The following is a 20078-nucleotide window of genomic DNA, read 5'->3' as shown; positions in this document are numbered from 1 at the left end:
ATTGAGGGCAGGAGGAAAAGGGGACGACAGAGGATGAGATGGTTGGATGGCATCACCGACTCAATGGACATAAGTTTGAGTAAACTCTGGGAGTTGGTGATGGACAGGAAGGCCTGGGGTGCTGCAGTCCATGGGGTTGCAAAGAAATGGACATGACTGAACAACTGAACTGAACTGATTAAAGTTCTGGCCCTAGATCCTCAAAGAAAACACCAACAGTCTGACTGTTGTATGTGTTGGCAAGCAGAGCAGCAAAAGAAATAATGTTTGGTGTCACTGCCAAAGCAGCAGCTCCCCAACAAACAATGCGACTATGCCTACCATCAAAACTGTAACCCACCTTACCCCTTCTTCTCTTCTCTGGGTCTTACCTCCTGTCCCTTCCTCTGGTACTTCATATCATATCAACTAGTCCCTCTCACAACATTCACTCTTCCAGTCTAAGGTTCCTTCTCACACAGGTTCTAATTTAACACCACTTTGAAAAAAAATAAAGTTCCTTAATCCTGATTTCTCTTTTCAGCTTCTGAAAAGAATTGTTTATATGGGCTCTCTCTCGTTCCTCATCTCTCATTCATACTCCAACTGACTCTTTTCTGGCTTCTGCACTCACCATTCTACAGACACTACTCTTTCCAAGATCACCAGTGATCTCATGGCTGAATTCTGGTGTCTAATTCCAAACCATCACTAAATCCTATCACTTTGCCTCATAATTATATGTAATCCAGATGTAAATATCCCCACATACAGCCTATTCTCACTCTGTGCCAACTCTGACTCTGGGTACACCATCTCTTCCCATTCTCTGGGAAGAATCTGATTACACCACAGCAAACTAGATTTTATCTAAAATGAAATCTTTCCTTTTACAGAAAAAGAAAACATGAAGAAGGTCTACAACATTTAGAAACACTGTAACACAAATGGAGGAGGTCAGTTCTTTGATCTCCCTTTAACACTCATTGTCTCTCCTAAACTGTTAATCACTGGATCCCTCTGGATCCCTCCCTCTCTTCTACCTCCCAAAGCTTTAAGCCTCCAAGGCTCTTCTCCGCTTGGCCCATCTCAGGTCGCACTCTCAATTCTCACACAGAAATTAGCCCTCTTCTAGCTCTGGCCTTCTGGCTTTTTTGATTGCCTCCATCCAGCCCCATTCCCAGTTCCCTAAGCAGGGATTCCACTTCCAGAACCCAGTCTCATACCAGCTGCTCAGCACTCATATTCTGCTGTTAAATATGAGGATATTATTGGGCATGTGTGCCATATGTGGAGTTTTCTGTTTTCTCCAGTCATGATAAGAAAGAAATGCAACTCTACACAAGCCAAAGCCATATGCAATGGTGGCTATTTTTTTCTAACCTCCATTCACAGAAGTGTTAACCTTCCCCAAGACTGTAGTCCACACTGAGATCTGATTTCAGGCTCTTGACAAAGGTGGAATGCTTTGGTTCATTATCTTGCATAAATTCATTCAATAAACAACTGAATGGTGGCTCAGTGGTAAAGAATCTGCCTGCCAATGCAAGAGACGTGGGTTTGATCCCTGGGTTGAGAAGATCCCCTGGAGAAAGAAATGGCAACCCACTCTGGAATTCTTGCCTAGAAAATCCCATGGACAGAGAAGCCTGGTGGGCTACAGTCCATGGGTTCTCAAAGAGTCAGAAACAACTTAGCGAATAAACGACAATATTGCAGGCATTATTTGAAGCATTTAGGATACATAACAAATTTGAAAACTTCTGCTCTCCTAGAACCTTACCACTTTATATTCCTAGTCAAAATGAAAATGTTAACATTTGCTTGGTTTTGTACCTTATAGAATATACTCATATATCTTTTGAGTCTTTTACTTAATATTTTTGTGAGATTAAACATAGTGTTATACAATGCCCTTTAAATAAATTCACCCACACGATTAGAGTAACCCATCACTGCTTTATTTGATGCAGAGGAAAGGGATTAAAGCATGCCATTTTGACTAATGCACATTACAGTTAACAAATATGTCAGAGAACCTTTCACTTCTGCAAAATAAGGCCTCACTACTCCCTCTGTATAGCTGGAGTCAAAAATCGTTTCCTACCTAGACTAGGTATTCAATACATATTTTTGGATGGTTGCACTAATCTTTTGTACCTGATTCTCCCTCTCTCCCCCTCCCCTCTTACACACACACACACACAGATTACCTTTCTTAAAAATATAAAATGAACTAAATTGGAATTTAGGAGAATTATTTTCTAAAACTGGTTATGTTAAAATCTACTGATGTCCTATGAGAGAGTCTGTCTATACTTAAGTTCCCATCCTTTACCTGAAGCTACATCATTAGCATTTCTGAGGTCATGAGGAATTCCTTAGAAGCATTTAATAACAGTAGTTGCCTCTGGGGAATGGGGACTTTCATGCTGTGTGATATAATTCATAGAATTCAGCAATATTTATATTTAACATATATATTTATATAACTTTTGTATGTTTTAAAAATCAAGTTTTAAAGTAATTTCTGAAAACTCTTCTAATAGCTATATATATGTATATGTATGATAATTTCACCATCCCCTAACATTGACCACTTATGTTGATTCAATCTGAAGAAACCTCAGTAACTTTTTCTCCATTCTAAATCAAATACTAGTCTCATCACAGATAATTCACTTAGAAGAGGCAAAGGAACACAGAAAACCTGAAATCTGCAGTGTAAAAAACAGCATACACACACAGTCACACCACAGACACAGCACAAGCATCAGATAAGGAGGGGAAAAAAAGGTTATTACAGTCATTCTGAATAACTACTTAGCTAATAAAAGAAAATCTGAAAAAAAAAGAAACCAAACATCTCACAAAGAAAAATGGACCATCACAGTAACTCTGACCACTGTAATCCCACACCTTCCCCTAGTCAGCACTGTATTGCACACCTAACCTGCAATTCTCGCAGGCCAACATCTCCTAATAAACTCCTCCAGTCCAGAGGCTCCTGGTGCAGTCTCTGCATTTACACTGCACACCACAGACACTAGCTTAGAAACAAGATCAAGGGCTTTGGGGCTGAGAATCAAGAACATTAATTCTAGGGTCAAAACAAGGAACCATGAAGCACAGTAATACTGGAAGAGTTCACAGATGACTAACCCTCAACAGTTAACAAACTACAGACAAAGACATTTTTTAAAAATCTAAGTATTTCACAATTGTAATCAAATTGTCAAAACACAAAGAGAGAATCTTGAAAGCAGCAAAAAAGAAGTGACTTGTCATATACAAATGGCATTCAATAAAAAAATACTAATAAAAAATAAAAATAAAAAAATAATAGCTGATTTGCCATCCAAAATATTTAGGCTGTAAGGCAGCAGGTGGGCAATATTTAAAGACCTGGAAGAAAACAATTGTCAGCCAAGAATTCTGTAACTAGAAATACTGTTCTTCAAGAATGAAGGAAGAGAAATTATATAAGATAAGCCCAGATAGACAAAAGTTAAAGGAGTCTGTTACCCCAAGACTTGCCCTACAAAAAATGCTCAAGAGACTCCTTTGGGATGAAATGAAAGGACACTAGACAGTAATTCAAAGCTACATGAATAAAGAAAGAACACTGGTAAAAGCAACTGCATAAGCAAATATAAAAGCCAGTAGTTTTGTACTTTTGGTTGCGTGCATGCTAAGTAGCTTCAGTCATGTCTGACTCTTTGCAACCCTTTGACTACAGCCTGCAGGCTCTTCTGTCCATGTTCTATATGTTTTAAAGGACAAATGTATAAAACTATAATTATAAATCTATGCTAATGGGCAGACAATGTATAACAACGTAATCAGTAGTGATAACAATATAAGGGGGAAGGAATAAAAATGTATAGGAGCATATATAGTGTTTAAACCCTACTGAAAACTTTTTCAATACTAAGTTGGTACTGGACTTCCCTGGTGGTCCAGTGGTTGGGAGTCCACCTGACAATGCAGGGGACACAGATTTGATCCCTGGTCTGGAAAGACTCCGCATGGCGCAGGGCAACTAAGCCTGTGAGCCACAACTGCTAAGCCCGTGCACCTAGAGCCTGTATTCTGCAACAAGAGATGGTCCTGCTCACCACAGTCAGAGAAAGCCCAAGTGCAGCAATAAAGACCCAACACAGTCAATAAATAAATTAATTAATTTAATTTGGTTTAATTTTTAAAAAGAGATACCAAGATAGCTTAAACAACAAAGTGAAAGTGAAGTCGCTCAGTCATGTCCAATTCTTTGCGACCCCATGGGCTGTAGTCTACCGTGGCTCCTCTGTCCCTGGGATTTTCTAAGCAAGAGTACTGGAGTGGGTTGCCATTTCCTTCTCCAGGGAATCTTCCCAACCCAGGGGTCGAACCCAGGTCTCCCACATTACAGGAAGACGCTTTACCTCCTGAGCCACCAGGGAAGCCTAAAACAAGGCCTCACTGTATAACACAAGGAACTAGATTCAATATCTTGAAACAACCTATAATGGAAAAGAATCTGAAAAAGAATTCATACATAAAAATCTTTATATACATAAGAATTTATATATGTAAATCAACTATACTTCAATAAATTTTTTTTAGCTTAAAAATATCAAGGCAGATAAAGACTGTCAAGTGAATTATGGAAAATAATAATATTATAGAAAATCCAAGATAACTGTAAGCCTTACCGCCTACTTACTGGCCTAAACAACAAAAATATACTAACCTGGGATGTTCTGGTATATTCTTCATATAGTCTGTCATATTCTTTACTCTTTTCCTGATACTGAGAGTGATACTCCTGCAGTTTTTTCCCGACAGCATCAATATTATCTTCTTTTACCAACTGATCCTATATAGGTAAACAAAAGAAATGAAGAATGCCAATATTTCTAAAACATGGATCTTTCCACAACTATTTATTTTTAAATTGTATTTCTGCTGTAAGTTTAAGCTACTGTATTAGTATCAAGTATGGGAAACCACTAAATCCTTTTGTTAACACTAAGATCAACCTCTTAAGATCACATCAAAATAGGTAATACTTAAAATTTTTTTAATGAAATAGGAAACAAACATTTTTTTATTTTTTAATATAAATTTATTTAATTGGAGGCTAATTACTTTACAATATTGTATTGGTTTTGCTGTACATCGACATGAATCCACCATGGGTGTACTCATGTTCCCCATCCTGAACGCCCCCCTCCCACCTCCCTCCCCATACCCTCCCTCTGGGTTATCCCAGTGCACCAGCCCCGAGTATCCTGTATCATAAAGTTAACAAACACATGCAACAAGATATTAAGGAATAGTAGTCACAAAATAAGTTCTAAACATATCTTAAATCTTAAGTAGGAAAATTTAAGCATCTAGCATTTCTTCTTTTTTTTTTCCTAATAAACCTGGTAAGTTAGAATCAAATGATGTTGTTAAATAATGACTTGCTGATTAGCTATTAAGAGCCTGTGTAACCAGAGGACTTCCCTGGTGCTCCGGTAGTTGACTTTGCACTTCCACTGTAGGAGTATGGGTTTGATTCATGGTCAGGGAAATAAGATCCCACATGCCACAGAGCACAGCCAAAAAAAAAAAAATCCCAAACTTATGTAATATACCTACCTGTTGGTATCTGGACACTGGGTACATCAGTTTCACATCAAGTTTGGGATTGTACTGGGCAAGAGATTCATGATGATAGTGGCTAATGAGCTCCACCACAGAATTAAATGTCAGAGGATCAGAAAAGCCATATTTACCATCTCGATGATAAATCTTTATTAGCTTATTATTGCCTCCCTTCCTGTGAACAACAAGACATAACTGTAGATTTTTTTTTCCCAAAAAATTCCGTTGAAGTACTCTTTCACTTGGAGATATGAAAGCTTGGTGTCACATTGTAAACAAGTTTTATTATGTTAACAAGACTGGAATGGGTGAAAAGGCATATATTATATGTGTAGAAGTATACATATTATTTTTACAATTATTTCTTCTGTCTATAAAGTATCTTGGTTACTAAAGGTCAACATACACAACTTTCAGTATCAACAAATTTAACAAAAATAATCACTAAAACAAACTAAAACAAAAGTAAAGTGTATCTTTTGTTTATTTTCTGAACCACTTTTTTTAATGTAAATTCTGTATCAAGAAGAACACAGACAATCTCTTCAGGATCTAAAGATATGTGGTAGTGTGTCTCTGGAGGGACACAGAAGCAATCTCTATATGAAGAGGGTGATAACCATTTGTCACACATATACCAACACAACACTCATGGTTTTATTGTTAATGCACAAACATAATTAAGCTCCTTGAATGATTTATAACTGAGTAATTAATCCAGCACCCTACATTACTTTGTCTTTTAGATTCACTTATAATACTTGGAAAGACTATTTATTTAGGCATCACAATATGTAAATGATTCAACTGTCATTCAACTGTTTTACAAAGTATAGCTTTTGAAGAGCCATTTATATTAGATGCTTGAATAGTTTAGACCACTTTTGTTTACTGAGACATATCCAATGGTCCCTTAAAAGATAATTTATAACCAAAGCTTAAAAATGGCCATGTTTTGCAAGTCCCCTAAGGTATAATCTAAAAGCAGAGCAGACTGATTCATTATATCATAGCAAAATACTGCACAATTCTCACTCAACTGTTCTTATAGCAGCATACAGACTTAATGGGGGGAAAATATGCTTCTTTATCTCTTTATGCCATGCCATTACACATGATAAATGAAGCACTGGGATTTGTAAAAGGTCAAACACAATAGGTTTGAATCCGTGGACGATTTAAATGTAATGCTTAGATGGTCAGTTTAGATGGATGAAGAACTATCCTATAAAACGTTACAGTAGAAGGACCACCTAATCATAGGCAGTTTCTATAGGTGTATTCCCATGCATATAGCCATAGAGGGTATGGGTAATGCCAGCTGCTCTTTCTGCTAGAGGAAAACTAGAAGGTACTTACTCATTCAAAAAAACTTTTTGCACATCTATTATATGTCCAGACTGTATGAGGCACAGTGGACACAGTGATAAACAGGCCAGATACAGTCCATGCTCTCACAGAACTTCCAGTTTAGGAACAGGCGGAACATATCCCCATTTTTATAAAGAGGATAAAGAATTTTTCACTAAGATAGAACACAAAAATAAACAACTAGATACATCACCTGGTAATAGGTCCTTTAGAAAAAAAAAAAACAGAGCAAAGGAAAAAGATTATTCTGGGGGTGGAGAAATGGCTACTTCATATATGTTGCACAAGGAAAATCACTCTGCTCAGGCGACGTTTAGCAGAGTCCTAAATGATGGGAGCAGTCTGGCACAGCAGATATCTGGGGGAGAAGTTTTCCAGACAGGGGATAGCAAGTACAAAGCGCCTGAGGTAGAAGCAAGCTGGGCATGTTCCAGAACAGCAATGAGGTCAGCATTGCTGGAGCTAAAAAAAGCAAAAAGGAGAGTAGTAGGAAGCAAAGTAAAAGGAACCTGGATCATATAATAGCCTGTAGATCACTGTAATGGCTTTTGCTTTTGCTGACTAAGATGGGGAACACAAGAAAGTCTGAGCAGAATGATATCATCTATTTTGTGTTTTACAAGGCTCCTTCTAGCTGCTAAGTTGATAAGACCATTCAAAATAGGCAGAGGTAGAAGTAGAAAGGTCAGCTGGGAGACTTGTAAAATAATCTAGGCAAGACATGATGGTGTCTTGGACAAGGGTAGTAGCTGTGGAGATACTGAGAAATGGTGGGATTCTGAATATATGCTGAAGATCGAGTTGACAGGATGCGCTGTGGCCTAGATATGGGCATGAAAGGGGACAAAAGTAAAGATGATCTCATGGCTTTTATCTTAAGCAGTCAGAATGGAATTGTCATTTATCAGAAAGAAGGAGGATATATATAAAAGGAACATGTTTAAAGAGGAAAAAAGCACTTTAACTTTAGATTTGTTAACGTTTGAAATGCCCAGTGAACATCCAAGAGCAGAGGATCCTGCAGCCTACGTAAGGAATCTAAAGTTCAGGAGCAAGTTCTGGGCCAGATGTATAAAATCAGGAGTTGTCAGCCTATAGATGTTATTTGAAGATGAACATAGCTGAATAAGAGAAAAGGTCTGAGGTCTAAGTCCCGGGGTACACCAATGTTTAGTGGTCAGGGAGATGAGAAAGGAAACCAAGATAGAGCAATTAATGAAGTAAACAGTATCTTAAAACCCTGTTTTTTAAAAAAGCATTTTGTCAAAGAGGATAGGATCAACTGGGTAAATGATCTTGGGGTTTGGCAAAGCAGAGATCACTAAGGGGTCCTGACCAAATGGTGTCAATAGAATGGTAAGGATGGAAGACCGATTGGAATGGATCAAAGAGAATGAAAGAAGAGGAAGAAGAAATGCCTACAGACAACTGTCTTGAGGAACACTGCTGTAAATGGAAGCAGAGAAATAGGGAAACAGCTGAAAAGAAAGAGTCAAAGGAATTTTCTTTCTTTATTATTCTTAAGTGAAAGATTGTAAAGCATATTTATATTATTATGGGAATGGCTCAGTAGAGACAAAAACTGTTGATCCGTAAGAAAGAACAAAATAATTCCTAGGGTGATTCCTTGAGTAGGTTAGAGGGATGGGACGGGATGGGATCTCATCCACAACGGGATCCTGGACAAGGAAATGAACAGTCATCACTGGAACAGGAGAAAGGCAGAGTATTCACATTCATGTTGATGGCTGTAGCAACAGGAGCATGATGGAATTAGATCTCTTCTAACTGCTTCCATACCCTCAGAGAAACAGGAAGCAACTTCTTTAGTTAAAAGGGAGGGATGTGGGTTGTTGATCTGAAGAGAAAAAAAGAACATGTGAAATTATCATCTAGGAAAAGTAAGAGAGCAAATGGGACTGTGAAAATGTAAATTCAGCGGGGCAGTACTAAATGCCCACTTAAGATTGGCAGTCACAACCCAACTCATTGGAAAAGACCCTGATGCTGGGAAAGACTGAAGACAAAAGGAGAAGGGGGCAGTAGAGGATGAGATGGTTAGACAACATCACCAACTCAATGGATATGAACTTTCACAAACTCTGGGAGATAGTGGAGGACAGACGAGACTGCCATGCTGCAGTTCATAGGGTGGTAAAGAGTTGGATCCCTGGAGTAGGAAATGGCAACCCACTCCAGTATTCTTGCCTGGAAAATTCCATGGACAGAGGAGCCTGGTGGGCTGCAGTCCATAGGGTCGCAAAGAGTTGGACATGACGGAGCATACACACATTCATAAAGAGTTGGACAGGACTTAGTGACTGCACAACAGTCTGCATGATGTATTTTTCTCCACATTCAGCTGCCCGGGTACAGGCAAAAAACAGATGGGAGAGTTGAATTTAACAAGTGTTGGAATATATCAATATTTAGACGACTACTACAAGGGAGAGAGGCACAAGTCTGGAGAAAGGATATACTCAACAAGGTTATTTTAATATTAGACTGTTAACTTTAAAGAGAGAAGGAAGTAAAGACATGAAGGAACTGAGGAATAGTGGGTTTTTAATTATGTCTCTCCCATGCTGTAACCTTCTTAACAGAAGAACACTGCTACTCCTCCTTACATCCTAGCACCTGGTCCAATGCCGGCATATATCAGATTCCTAAAGATTTGTTAACTATCCAGATTTTCTACTATAAATACCATTTGCTGATTTTTTTAAATGGTAACTGAATTGAAAAAGCTCTACTTCTTCTCACCTATTGTCTGCAGTCTGATCTCACGCTCTTTTCTCTCATTTGAGGGTCACCAGTGACTTTTTACCAAATTTGGACTCTGCTCTCCCCCTCTATCCCAGGCTCAGATTCTTTGCAGTGACTGAAATTTCCACACTCCCTTTCTTTCCTCTACTCCCACTTCCTTAATATTTCATACTTCTATGACTTCTGTGACATTACTCTTTTCTTTCAACCTCTTAATTGTTCTTTCTCTGCCTCCATCCTGCTGCTACACAGTTTATTCCCTAAAAAAAATTTGCCTTCAGTCCTCCACCCTTTTTTTCCTATATAAACTCTTTCCTTAAAATTCCAATTATTCTATGTAGATATGTACCTGAATCTTGTTCTGGCCCTACATTCTCCCTTAAGCATTAAACATAAATTTCTAGCTGTACTCTAGATATATTTTTACCTGGAAGTTCTGAAGCAGCTAAAAATCAACTGCTCCTGACTCTCCTATTTCTATAAATGGCACATTCATTCTAAGCCCAGCAGGCTCAAACCACAGTCACTTTTAACTCCTCCGTAACCTCATACCTTTTCTATTATCAAATCCCTTTAGCTCTCAGCTCAACATTGCCTCTTACTTTGATTCTCAACTCCTTTCCTAGAGCCACAATCCTAGGTAATAGTGTATTCAATCTTTTGATCATGTCATTGCCCTGCTTAAAACCCTTTATTAATTTTTTTTTTTTTTTTTTTTTTGCACTTAGAAATAAAGTTCAAATTCCTTACCATGGCTCATTAGGCTCTTTGCATCTGGCTCTTTCCCACTTTCAACTTCATCTCCTACTACTCTGATTCACACTGAAAGCAGGAACATTGGTGTCTGCATTTATTGGATTCACCAGATCTTTCAAAAATCAATGTCTTTGCATTTTCTGTTCCCTCTCCTGGGAACACTTTTCTGGCCAGCTCTTTATAATACTTCAGTTTTCTGAGGTCATATCCTCAGAGAGGCTCTCCTCAAAACTTTGTGAAATTCTTTTCCTCATATTCTGTTATCATATAACCTTATGTATTCCCTACATAGCCCTTTATATACTGTGAAATTATATCTTTTCATTTTTCTAATCGAACTATAGCCGATTTATAATATTCTGTTAGTTTCAGGTGTACAACAAAGTGATTTGTTATGTCTTTTGTTTTTGGGCTGTGTCACATGGCTTGCAGGATCTTATTTCCCAACCCCACAGTGAACGCATAGAGTCCTAACCACTGGACCACCAGGGAACTATTTCTTTTTTTTTTTTTTTAATGTTTCTTTTGTCTCCCTCTCCCTGACTATAACCAACCCCCAAATATAAACACTATAGATAAGAAACCATTTTTGGCTTGTCCAGTATTTTCTTTTCCTGGAACACTGTGGGCACTTAATAATATTAAATGATTAAAGAATAAACCTAATTCTAGAACATCATTCCCTCTCAATTCATAACAGCCATCTAACTCCTTACTAGTCTCTATCCTTTTTTATTTTTTCTATTCAAACACAGTCTAACTGTAAAACATCCCCATTGAAAAATGAAATGGTTCCCCCTGCCTCCATACAATATTAAACACAAATTCCTAAGTTTAGAATTCAAGGCCCTCTTCAACATGACCCTTTCCAACTTTCTGACCCCTGCTACTTTTCGCTCTTCAAATGTTACTCTCTAGCCAAATGGAATTGCATCTCACAGAACAGAACTCTACAGTTTCTCACCTCCAAATCTTTGTTTCTGTTGCTACCTAATCCTGCAACCTCCTCTCTAACTTTCTGCATATTCAAACCTGTTAGGAGGTAACTATGAAATATCAAGCCAGAAAATGGTGGCTTAGATTTGGATGGTAGACAAGTGTGAAGAGATTATGGATATAGATTTGGAGGTAGAGTTGGCAGGGGTTGTTTAATGACAGATTGGATGTGAGGAAAAAAAAGATTTTGTGACTCGAGTAGCACAAAATAGTGGTAGTAATGGAGATGGTGGTTCTGTTTCTGAAAAAAAAAGGGAACACTAGAAGAGAAACAGTTTGGGTAGGGGGAGCTGCATTAGAAATCAAGAATTCTGCTTTGACTATATTAAAATTAGTATGTGCTCTAGTTATCTGAGTGGCAACTGGATATATGCATCTGGAATTCAGAAGGTCAGAGCTAGAAGATAAGGTTTATGAATCATCACTATGAAGATGTACATTAAAGCCATGGGACAGGACAAGCTCACCTTCGGAGAATGAATACTCACTCTTGGGAGAAGAGAATGAAGCCCAGTTCTGAGCCCTGGAATAATCTCAAATGAGTTAGGAAGAACATTAGGAGAGTGTGATGTCAGAACAGCCAAGACAATAAACTGTTTCTAAGAAGACATGTCCATGACTAATGCTGCTAAGAGGTCAGAAAGGTAAGGAGAGAGAAGTGGCCGTTGGTCTAGCAGTCCGTGAACAGCAGTAGAGACAGAAGCCTGACTGGAATGGGAAAAAATTATGTTGAATGAATCACTGCAGAACATGGATTATTCCTCAGCACAGCTTAAGTCCTAGCTTAATTAACTTCTTAATGTCTTTACCAGAAGCTGATATATAGTAATCCCAAATTTCTAGGATAAAATATGGGATTATTTTTCCTAAAGATGCTAGGCTGGAAAGGCGACAAACAAATAAGTCTGAGTTTGAACCTGTCCTCTGACACTTACAAGCTAAGTGTCTTTAGGACAAGTTTCTTAACCAACTTAAGCTTCAGTTGCTTCATCTATAAAATGGAAATATTAATGGTATTAATGATACCTTCCTCATAAGGTTGTTTTGATATAGATACTGCATGTAAAATGTACAAGGAAGTTGTTATCGTTGCCATTATTCTTTAGACAGTCCCTTTTTAAAAAACAAAACAGAATGCAAGACCTTATTGTCCTTGTTGTTTAGTCGCTAAGTGATTTCCAACTCTTTTGTGATCCCATGGACTGTAGCCTGCCAGCCTCCTCTGTCCATGGGATTTCCCAGGCAAGAATACTGGAGTGGGTTGCTATTTCCTTCTCCAGGGGATTTTCCCAGCCTAGGGATCAAATCCACATCTCCTGCATTGGCAGGCAGATTCTTTTATTGTCCTTAGGCTATGTTAACGGTTAAAACTAAATGTAGAAATATCTAATATAGTTTCCCTAATCTGTTTAATTATACATCCCATCTTTGTAAATATAGACTGATACATCCACCTTATGAGATTCTAATATGCCCACACAGATGGCATGAAAATTGTCTTATTTATGTTGAGTTTTACTCTCTGAAGTCTAGATTAAGGAAAACAATAGAGTTATTGGAGGAGTGGATTCCCAGCATATCATTAATAACTTTAGGCTGTGCCCATGACTTCTACTTCACTCATAAGGTCAACAGTATACATCTTACTTCATCATATTTAGGGATTTTAAGGCTTTTTGTTTTACTGCTACATAAAAATAAAAATTGTTGCCTTTTTAGTATTAATTTAAATATTTAAATGTGTAGGAAAAAGATAGTTAGCCAAACAACTAAAATTATGTATCTAAATTAAATAAAAATATGAAGAAATTTGTATATAAAGATTTAAATAAAATACAGGAATCTTTGTATACCAGAAATAAATCATGCTAGTAGAACACTAGACAAAATGCTGAAAAATACTCACCGCAAGGTCAAAGTGTAATCTCCCTGCATTTTGGTTGAGGCATCTCTGACCAAGAAGGTACCATCTGGCATGTCCCGCAATTTGTCATTTACCTCCTCCCTGAAGAAAGGAATTATAGGAAAAAAAAATTTTTTTAATGTAAGTGTTGGTTGTTTTCTTCACATATTATCACTAAGACTAATTGGGAGGTGGGGTCTAAGATTATAGAATCCTGGGGGCTGTCAGAGGTCATTTAGTTCCTCCCCTAGATATGCTTTTGTTTTGATTTTTGGTGTTTTGCAATCCCAGGATGAGTATTTGATTTTTAAACTCTTCCAGGTTTCAACTGTCTGTAGGGAATACCTGTTTCCATTAAGCCTTTAGGGCTTCCGTAGGCAGGTATGAACTTGTAGAGTGTCAGAAAAAAACAGCAGCTGTTTAGAAAGATTAAGTTTAAACAACAGTGGCAGCTGGGTCAGATCAGAGTGGGGATAATTTACTCAGTTCACAATCTTTCAATAATATTCTCCAATTTGAATTTATACTGACAAAAAATTTCTTCTGCAGAGATGGTTTAGGACTTTAAGGAACAACACTAGAAGACTCAAAGAAAATGGCAGGACATAAAAGAAACTTGAGTCACAGAACCACATGGTCTTAAAATATAAATTAAGTAGTATGTAAATATAGTAGATCCTTTTTTTGTACACTGCTAAAATTTAAATTTTATGTTTAATATCAAATATATTAAGTCTTTTTCAAAAAATTAAATACAGAATTACTGTATGACCCAGAAATTCCACTTCTGGGTATATGCCCAAAGAACTAAAAGCAGAATCTTGTACATTTATACACCAATGTTCATAGCAGCATTATTCACAATAGCCAAAAGCTGGAAATAACTCAAGTATTCATCAAAGCCAAATGTCCATAAAAATGAATAAATTAAAATGTGGTAGGTATATATAATGGAATATTACTCAGCCTTAAAAAGGAAATTCTGACACATGCTATAACATGGATTAACCTTGAAGACACTGTGCTAAGCGAAACAAGTCAAACACAAAGAACAAATGTTACATGATTCCACTTATATGAGGTACCTAGAAAAGTCAAATTCACAGAAAGAGGAGGCAGGTGCTGGGGAAAACAGAAGGAAAAGTGAGTTAGTGTTTAATGAGTACAGAGCTCACTTTGGGAAGATGACACTTTCAGAGATGGAGGGTGGGGAAGGATGAACAATAATGTGAATGTACTTTATGCCACTGAGCTGTACATCTTTAGATGGTTAAAATGATATGGAAAAAAAATAAATGAGTGCTACTTTGGTAATAGGAAAGTACAGACAAGAGAAAGAGAAGGACAAGCATATTGAGGAATACAGAAGCAACTTGAAATCTGATTTGGCAAAAGTAGATATAACTTTTTTAAAACAAGAAAATACAATATTTGAATTTAAAATATATATACGTATTTATCTATAAAATATAGATGTATCTTTTTTTTCTCTCTACATTCAGAGTTTTCCAAAACCACATTTTACCCAAAAAGCAAATCTGTCCTAGAGTCCTGTTTCTCAAAAGGAGGTGAAGAGACATAAAAATCAACTGGGAGGTTATAAATGCAGATTCCTGAACCCTACTCCATTGATTTTTATGTGTGAAAACACTGAGGAACCATTACCTTAGAAACAGAAACATAGGGAAAATTAAGCATAAATATTTTATCCCAAAACACATACATCTATCCTAAATGTACATTTCACTTATTCAGAACCCTATCCTCAATACAGTATTAAAAGTAATAACCATACATACAATTTAAAGATTATCTTGTCTTTTTTTGTGTGTGGGAAGAAAACTATTTAGAAAATTTTAAAGGTTCTCCTACACAGGTTTTTAAATGGTAATCTTTAAATGACAACTTGTGGGGCATTAAAAATATTTTTCTAAACTACTAATCTCAAGAATTATTTTTTAAACTCCATTCAACTATAATACTTAGTCTAATTACCTTGAAATATCCCCCCAGTACCATTCTGCATCCTGAAGAGAAACAGAACTGTCCTTTATTCCATTTGTAATGGCTGAAGTCATTGGCTTAGGTGGCTTTGGTGGAAGAGCTAGAAGAGAAATTAACATTATTATTTTGTAATGTAAATTATTATTTACTCTCTAATTTCCTCAAATACAGTTCATTAACCAATGTACATTAAGGTTCCAGATCATTATAAATCAAAATAGGGATTATTTTATGTTAAATGTTAAACATTTGCCAATGAAAGAATCCTTTTAGAACTCTACCAATAATTGCCTGAAAAAATGAAATATTCAAGCTATCTGCGTTTTTTTCCTTCTTATAAAATACTAACTTTTTGTTGGATGCCTTTCTCCTAGGCCAGGGTGGGGGGTAGAGAACATCTGTGCCACCCTTCTTTCAAGGTGGCACTGTGAATGAGTGGCACTCCTTTCTTCCGTGCCATCAACCAAACCCATGCTCCCTGCAGTGGAAACATGGAATCTTAACGACTGGACTGCCAGGGGAGTCCCCTCAAAATCTGTATTATTAATGCTTCCAGGTATTCACTATCAGTCCATCAGAGTGAGATGAAGTCTGTCACCCTTGCCTTAGGCAGAGGAGTGAATGAACTGCATGAATAGACATCACCCAAAACGGCTTTGAAAGCAGTAAGCCAACTCAGCTCAGTTTCCTGGTTCCCAAATATATGCATTAAAAATCTACCATATGCAAGAAAGTGTTAAATAGTGGGGATACAGACATAAGGAAGCCATGCACCTGGCCTTGAAGAGCTCACAGCGTCGTGAAGATGTTCACTGTAACGGATGTAATTAAGACTCTCCATCTGGAGGATGCCCACCTTTGTCAGGCACAATGGGGCTCCCTGGCCCTCTTGTTTCTTCGGTCCTGGCCAATCTGTCCCCTATTTTATTATTTACCAATAATCATCATGAGCCATCTTGTGTCTAAATTTGAACATCACATCCTATGGCTTTTGTTTTTCACGGTATTCTCTTTCTCACTACTTTCCACAGTCTTCTCTGTACTTCATTTTTCAGTGTTTTATTTAAAAACACCAGCTAGGCACCAGAGCCTATGTAGCTGAGGGCTCAGCCTCTTGGTCAACAGGAAAAGGAGTAGGAAGGCCAGGGAAGCAGTTATTTAGCAAGCTATTCAAGTGTGTGTTTATACCTATATCTTTACAATAAAAATAAATAAATCAACAGTGTGTGAACCGTGAACTTCCAGATGTTTAACTAGAAAAGACAGAGGAACCAGAGATCAAATTGCCAACATGCATTGGATCATTGAAAAAGCAAGAGAGTTCCAGAAAAACATCTACTTTTGCTTTATTGACTATGCCAAAGCCTTTGACTGTGTGGATCACAACAAACTGTTGAAAATTCTTCAAGAGATGGCAATATCAGACCATCTGACCTGCCTTTTGAGAAATCTGTATGAAGGTCAAGAAGCAACAGTTAAAACTGGACATGGAACAACTGACTGGTTCCAAATTGGGAAAGAAGTACATCAAGCTGTATATCTGCACTTGTGGACAAACGGCTGGGGTGGGGTAAACCAAGTACCAAATGAACCTGGAACATCATGTTGTGACAAAAAGTAACCAAATATTCAAAGAATGAGGGGCCATGACAAAACAACAAAGTAACCAGCTTGAAGGGGCTTCTACTACCCAATCTGGAATGACTGGATCATCAATACAAATAACAATAGTAAGGGAATATAAACCAGTAAACAAAACAGGAATCCATGTGTCCACACAGATGTAAACAAATAAATGAAAAAATAGAAAGATTAACGCAGAAGCTTTATATAATCTTGAAGGCCTTCCCACAAATGCTTATTAATCAGGAAAGTAAAAAGGTTAATATAATAGTGGAGAAACCTGGGAAACAAACCTTATTCAAGCAATCAAGGTAGCTACCAACAGTAACGATGAGATCACAGGCCACCAACAGGATGCACCAAGGACACGACGAATACACATAAACTGAATCCAGTCATAAGGAAACATGAGACAAACCAACCACGCTAGAAAAACATTCTACAAAAGAACTGGCTTGGAATCTTCAAAAACATCAAGGTCGTGAAACTCAAGAAAGACTGAGCGGCTGTTCTAGATTAGGGAAAATCTAGAGAATCATGCCAATTAAATACAACGTGTGAGTCTGGACTGGATCTTTTTGTTATAAAGGACATTACTGGGACAATGGAAAAACCTGAATGGAATCTGAGGATGAGACGGTAATAATGCATCATTGTTCATTTTCTGATTTTGATAGCTGTGAGAGTCCCTTGGACTGCAAGGAGATCCAACCAGTCCATTCTAAAGGAGATCAGCCCTGGGATTTCTTTGGAAGGAATGATGCTAAAGCTGAAACTCCAGTACTTTGGCCACCTCATGCGAAGAGTTGACTCATTGGAAAAGACTCTGATGCTGGGAGGGATTGAGGGCAAGAGGAGAAGGGGATGACAGAGGATGAGATGGCTGGATGGCATCACTGACTCGATGGACGTGAGTCTGAGTGAACTCCGGGAGTTGGTGATGGACAGGGAGGCCTGGCGTGCTGCGATTCATGGGGTCGCAAAGAGTCGGACACGACTGAGCGACTGATCTGATCTCTGATCTGATTGTGGTTATGTTGGAGAAAGTTCTTACTTGTGGGAAATACAAACATGGACATCATGGACTCTCATGTCGGCAACCTACTCTAAATGGTTCTAGAAAGCAAGTTATTTCTATTGTACATTCAACCTTTTTGTAAGTTTTAGATTGCTGAAAAACTTTTTTAATTAACAAAAAAGTTAAAGATAATATTGTGGGAAAAGGGGAACAACACAAATATAAGAATGTAGTTGGTCCCCTTTCTCATACTGTACGTATTCAAAAATTAACTCAAAATGGATCAAAGACCTAAATGTTAACAGCCAAAACTATAAAACTTTTAGAAGAAAATAAGCTTGTCTTCATGACCTTGGATTAGACAATAGTTTCTTAGGTATGACATCAAAAGCACAAACAAGAAAAAGTAGAAAACTGAAATTTCATCAAAATTTAAAATTCTGTGCTTCAAAGGACACCATCAAGAAAGTGAAAAGACAACCCACAAAATGGGAGAAAATCTTCATAAATGATATATCTGATAAAAATTGTATCTAGAACACATAAAGAACCCTTGCAACTTAATAACAAAAAATGACTAAAATTAAACATGGGCAAAGCATCTGAACAGACATCTCTCCAAAGAAGATATACAAATGGCCCACAAGCACATGAAAAGATATTCAACAGTATTAGCCATCAGGGAAATGAAAATGAAACCAATGAAATACCACCTCAAAGAAACAGATAACAACAAATGTTGGTGAGGATGTAGAGAAACGGGAACTCTCAATACACTGCTGATGGAAATGTAAAATGATGCAACTGGCTGGAAAACAGTCTAGCAGGTCCTGAAAAGGTTAAATGATGAGTCACCACATAACCCAGCAATTTGGATCCTAGCCATATATTTTAAAAGAAAGAAACCATAAAACCATACAAAAAAACTGGATACAAATGTTCAAAGCTGTATTACTTACAGTAGCCAAAAACTGGAAACAACCCAAATATCCATCAAAGGTAAATGAATATATAAAATGTAGTGTGTATGTATGCGTGAATATACATACATACAAGTAAATATTATTAGGCAGTAAGAAGGAATAAAAACATGTGGTAACATGGATGAACCATGAAAACATTAGACTAAATGAAACAAAAAGCAATCATGAAAGCCATATATTGTATAATTCCATTGTCCAGAACATGAAAATCTACAGCAACAAAGTATATGGTTGTGTAGGGTTGGACTAAAGGGGGAAAGGGAATGACAGCTATGTATGCAGGTTTCTTTGAGGGCAATGAAAATGTTCCAGTTGCTTGCGGTGATGGCTACACAATTCTGTGAATATACTAAACACTACTGAATTGTATACTTTTTAAGTGGATGAACTGAATGGTATGTGAATCACATTTCAAAAAAGCTGTTATTTAAAAAAACAAATATCAGACTTCTAAAATGACTAGATGGGGAGAGCTTGCTATAATCCATTCTTTTTTTCTAAGTAGCTACTTATTTATACCTATCTTCTTTGAAAGGGATGTGGCATATAAAAGTAGCTACAGTTGGAAATATAATTTTACAGAATTTAAAATTCTTCTACTTATAAGGATTAATAGTTTAAACTTGTGCTATACAAAAGCACTGTGCTATTACTATGAAAGGTACAAAGACAAGACACTAAAAGAAATCTAGAGGGAATGACACTTAGAAACATATGACCATAATTCTCAGCAGAACAAGGCGAATACTGTAATAAAAGTAAAAGTAAGATGCAATGAAAACACAGTAAGAGCAACTGAAACCCAGCAAAAAGAACAACTGATTCTCTCCTGGGAAAAGTTCAAACACTGGGCTTGTCAAACCAAGTCCTCACTGAACTGAATGCCATGACCAGCAGGGCCCAACAAGGACCAGTTTGGCCCAACAAGAACCAAATCACTGAAAGGAACCACAAAGACTTGCTGCTGTCTGTATTCCTTCTCTGGGGGAGCTCTATACAGAACTGAGTTGACCAGCAGCACAGGGAAGCTGCTATTTACGGATAA

At 37.3% G+C, this 20078-nt stretch overlaps 1 protein-coding gene across 1 annotated transcript in view; it reads right to left on the bottom strand.

Annotated features, from left to right (window-relative positions):
* Positions 1 to 20078, bottom strand: part of PIK3R3 (phosphoinositide-3-kinase regulatory subunit 3) — a 105006-nt gene that overhangs the window by 28421 nt on the left and 56507 nt on the right. Inside the window, exons 2-5 of the mRNA XM_019957551.2 lie at positions 15401 to 15509; positions 13409 to 13507; positions 5608 to 5788; positions 4712 to 4837 (exon numbers count right to left, since the gene is read on the bottom strand). Coding sequence (XP_019813110.1) covers positions 4712 to 4837; positions 5608 to 5788; positions 13409 to 13507; positions 15401 to 15509 — 515 coding nt within the window. The remainder of the gene's footprint in view (positions 1 to 4711; positions 4838 to 5607; positions 5789 to 13408; positions 13508 to 15400; positions 15510 to 20078) is intronic.

Source organism: Bos indicus, chromosome 3 (assembly GCF_029378745.1).
Source record: "Bos indicus isolate NIAB-ARS_2022 breed Sahiwal x Tharparkar chromosome 3, NIAB-ARS_B.indTharparkar_mat_pri_1.0, whole genome shotgun sequence".
Classification (NCBI taxonomy): domain Eukaryota; kingdom Metazoa; phylum Chordata; class Mammalia; order Artiodactyla; family Bovidae; genus Bos; species Bos indicus.
This window is presented reverse-complemented; position numbering and strand designations above follow the sequence as displayed.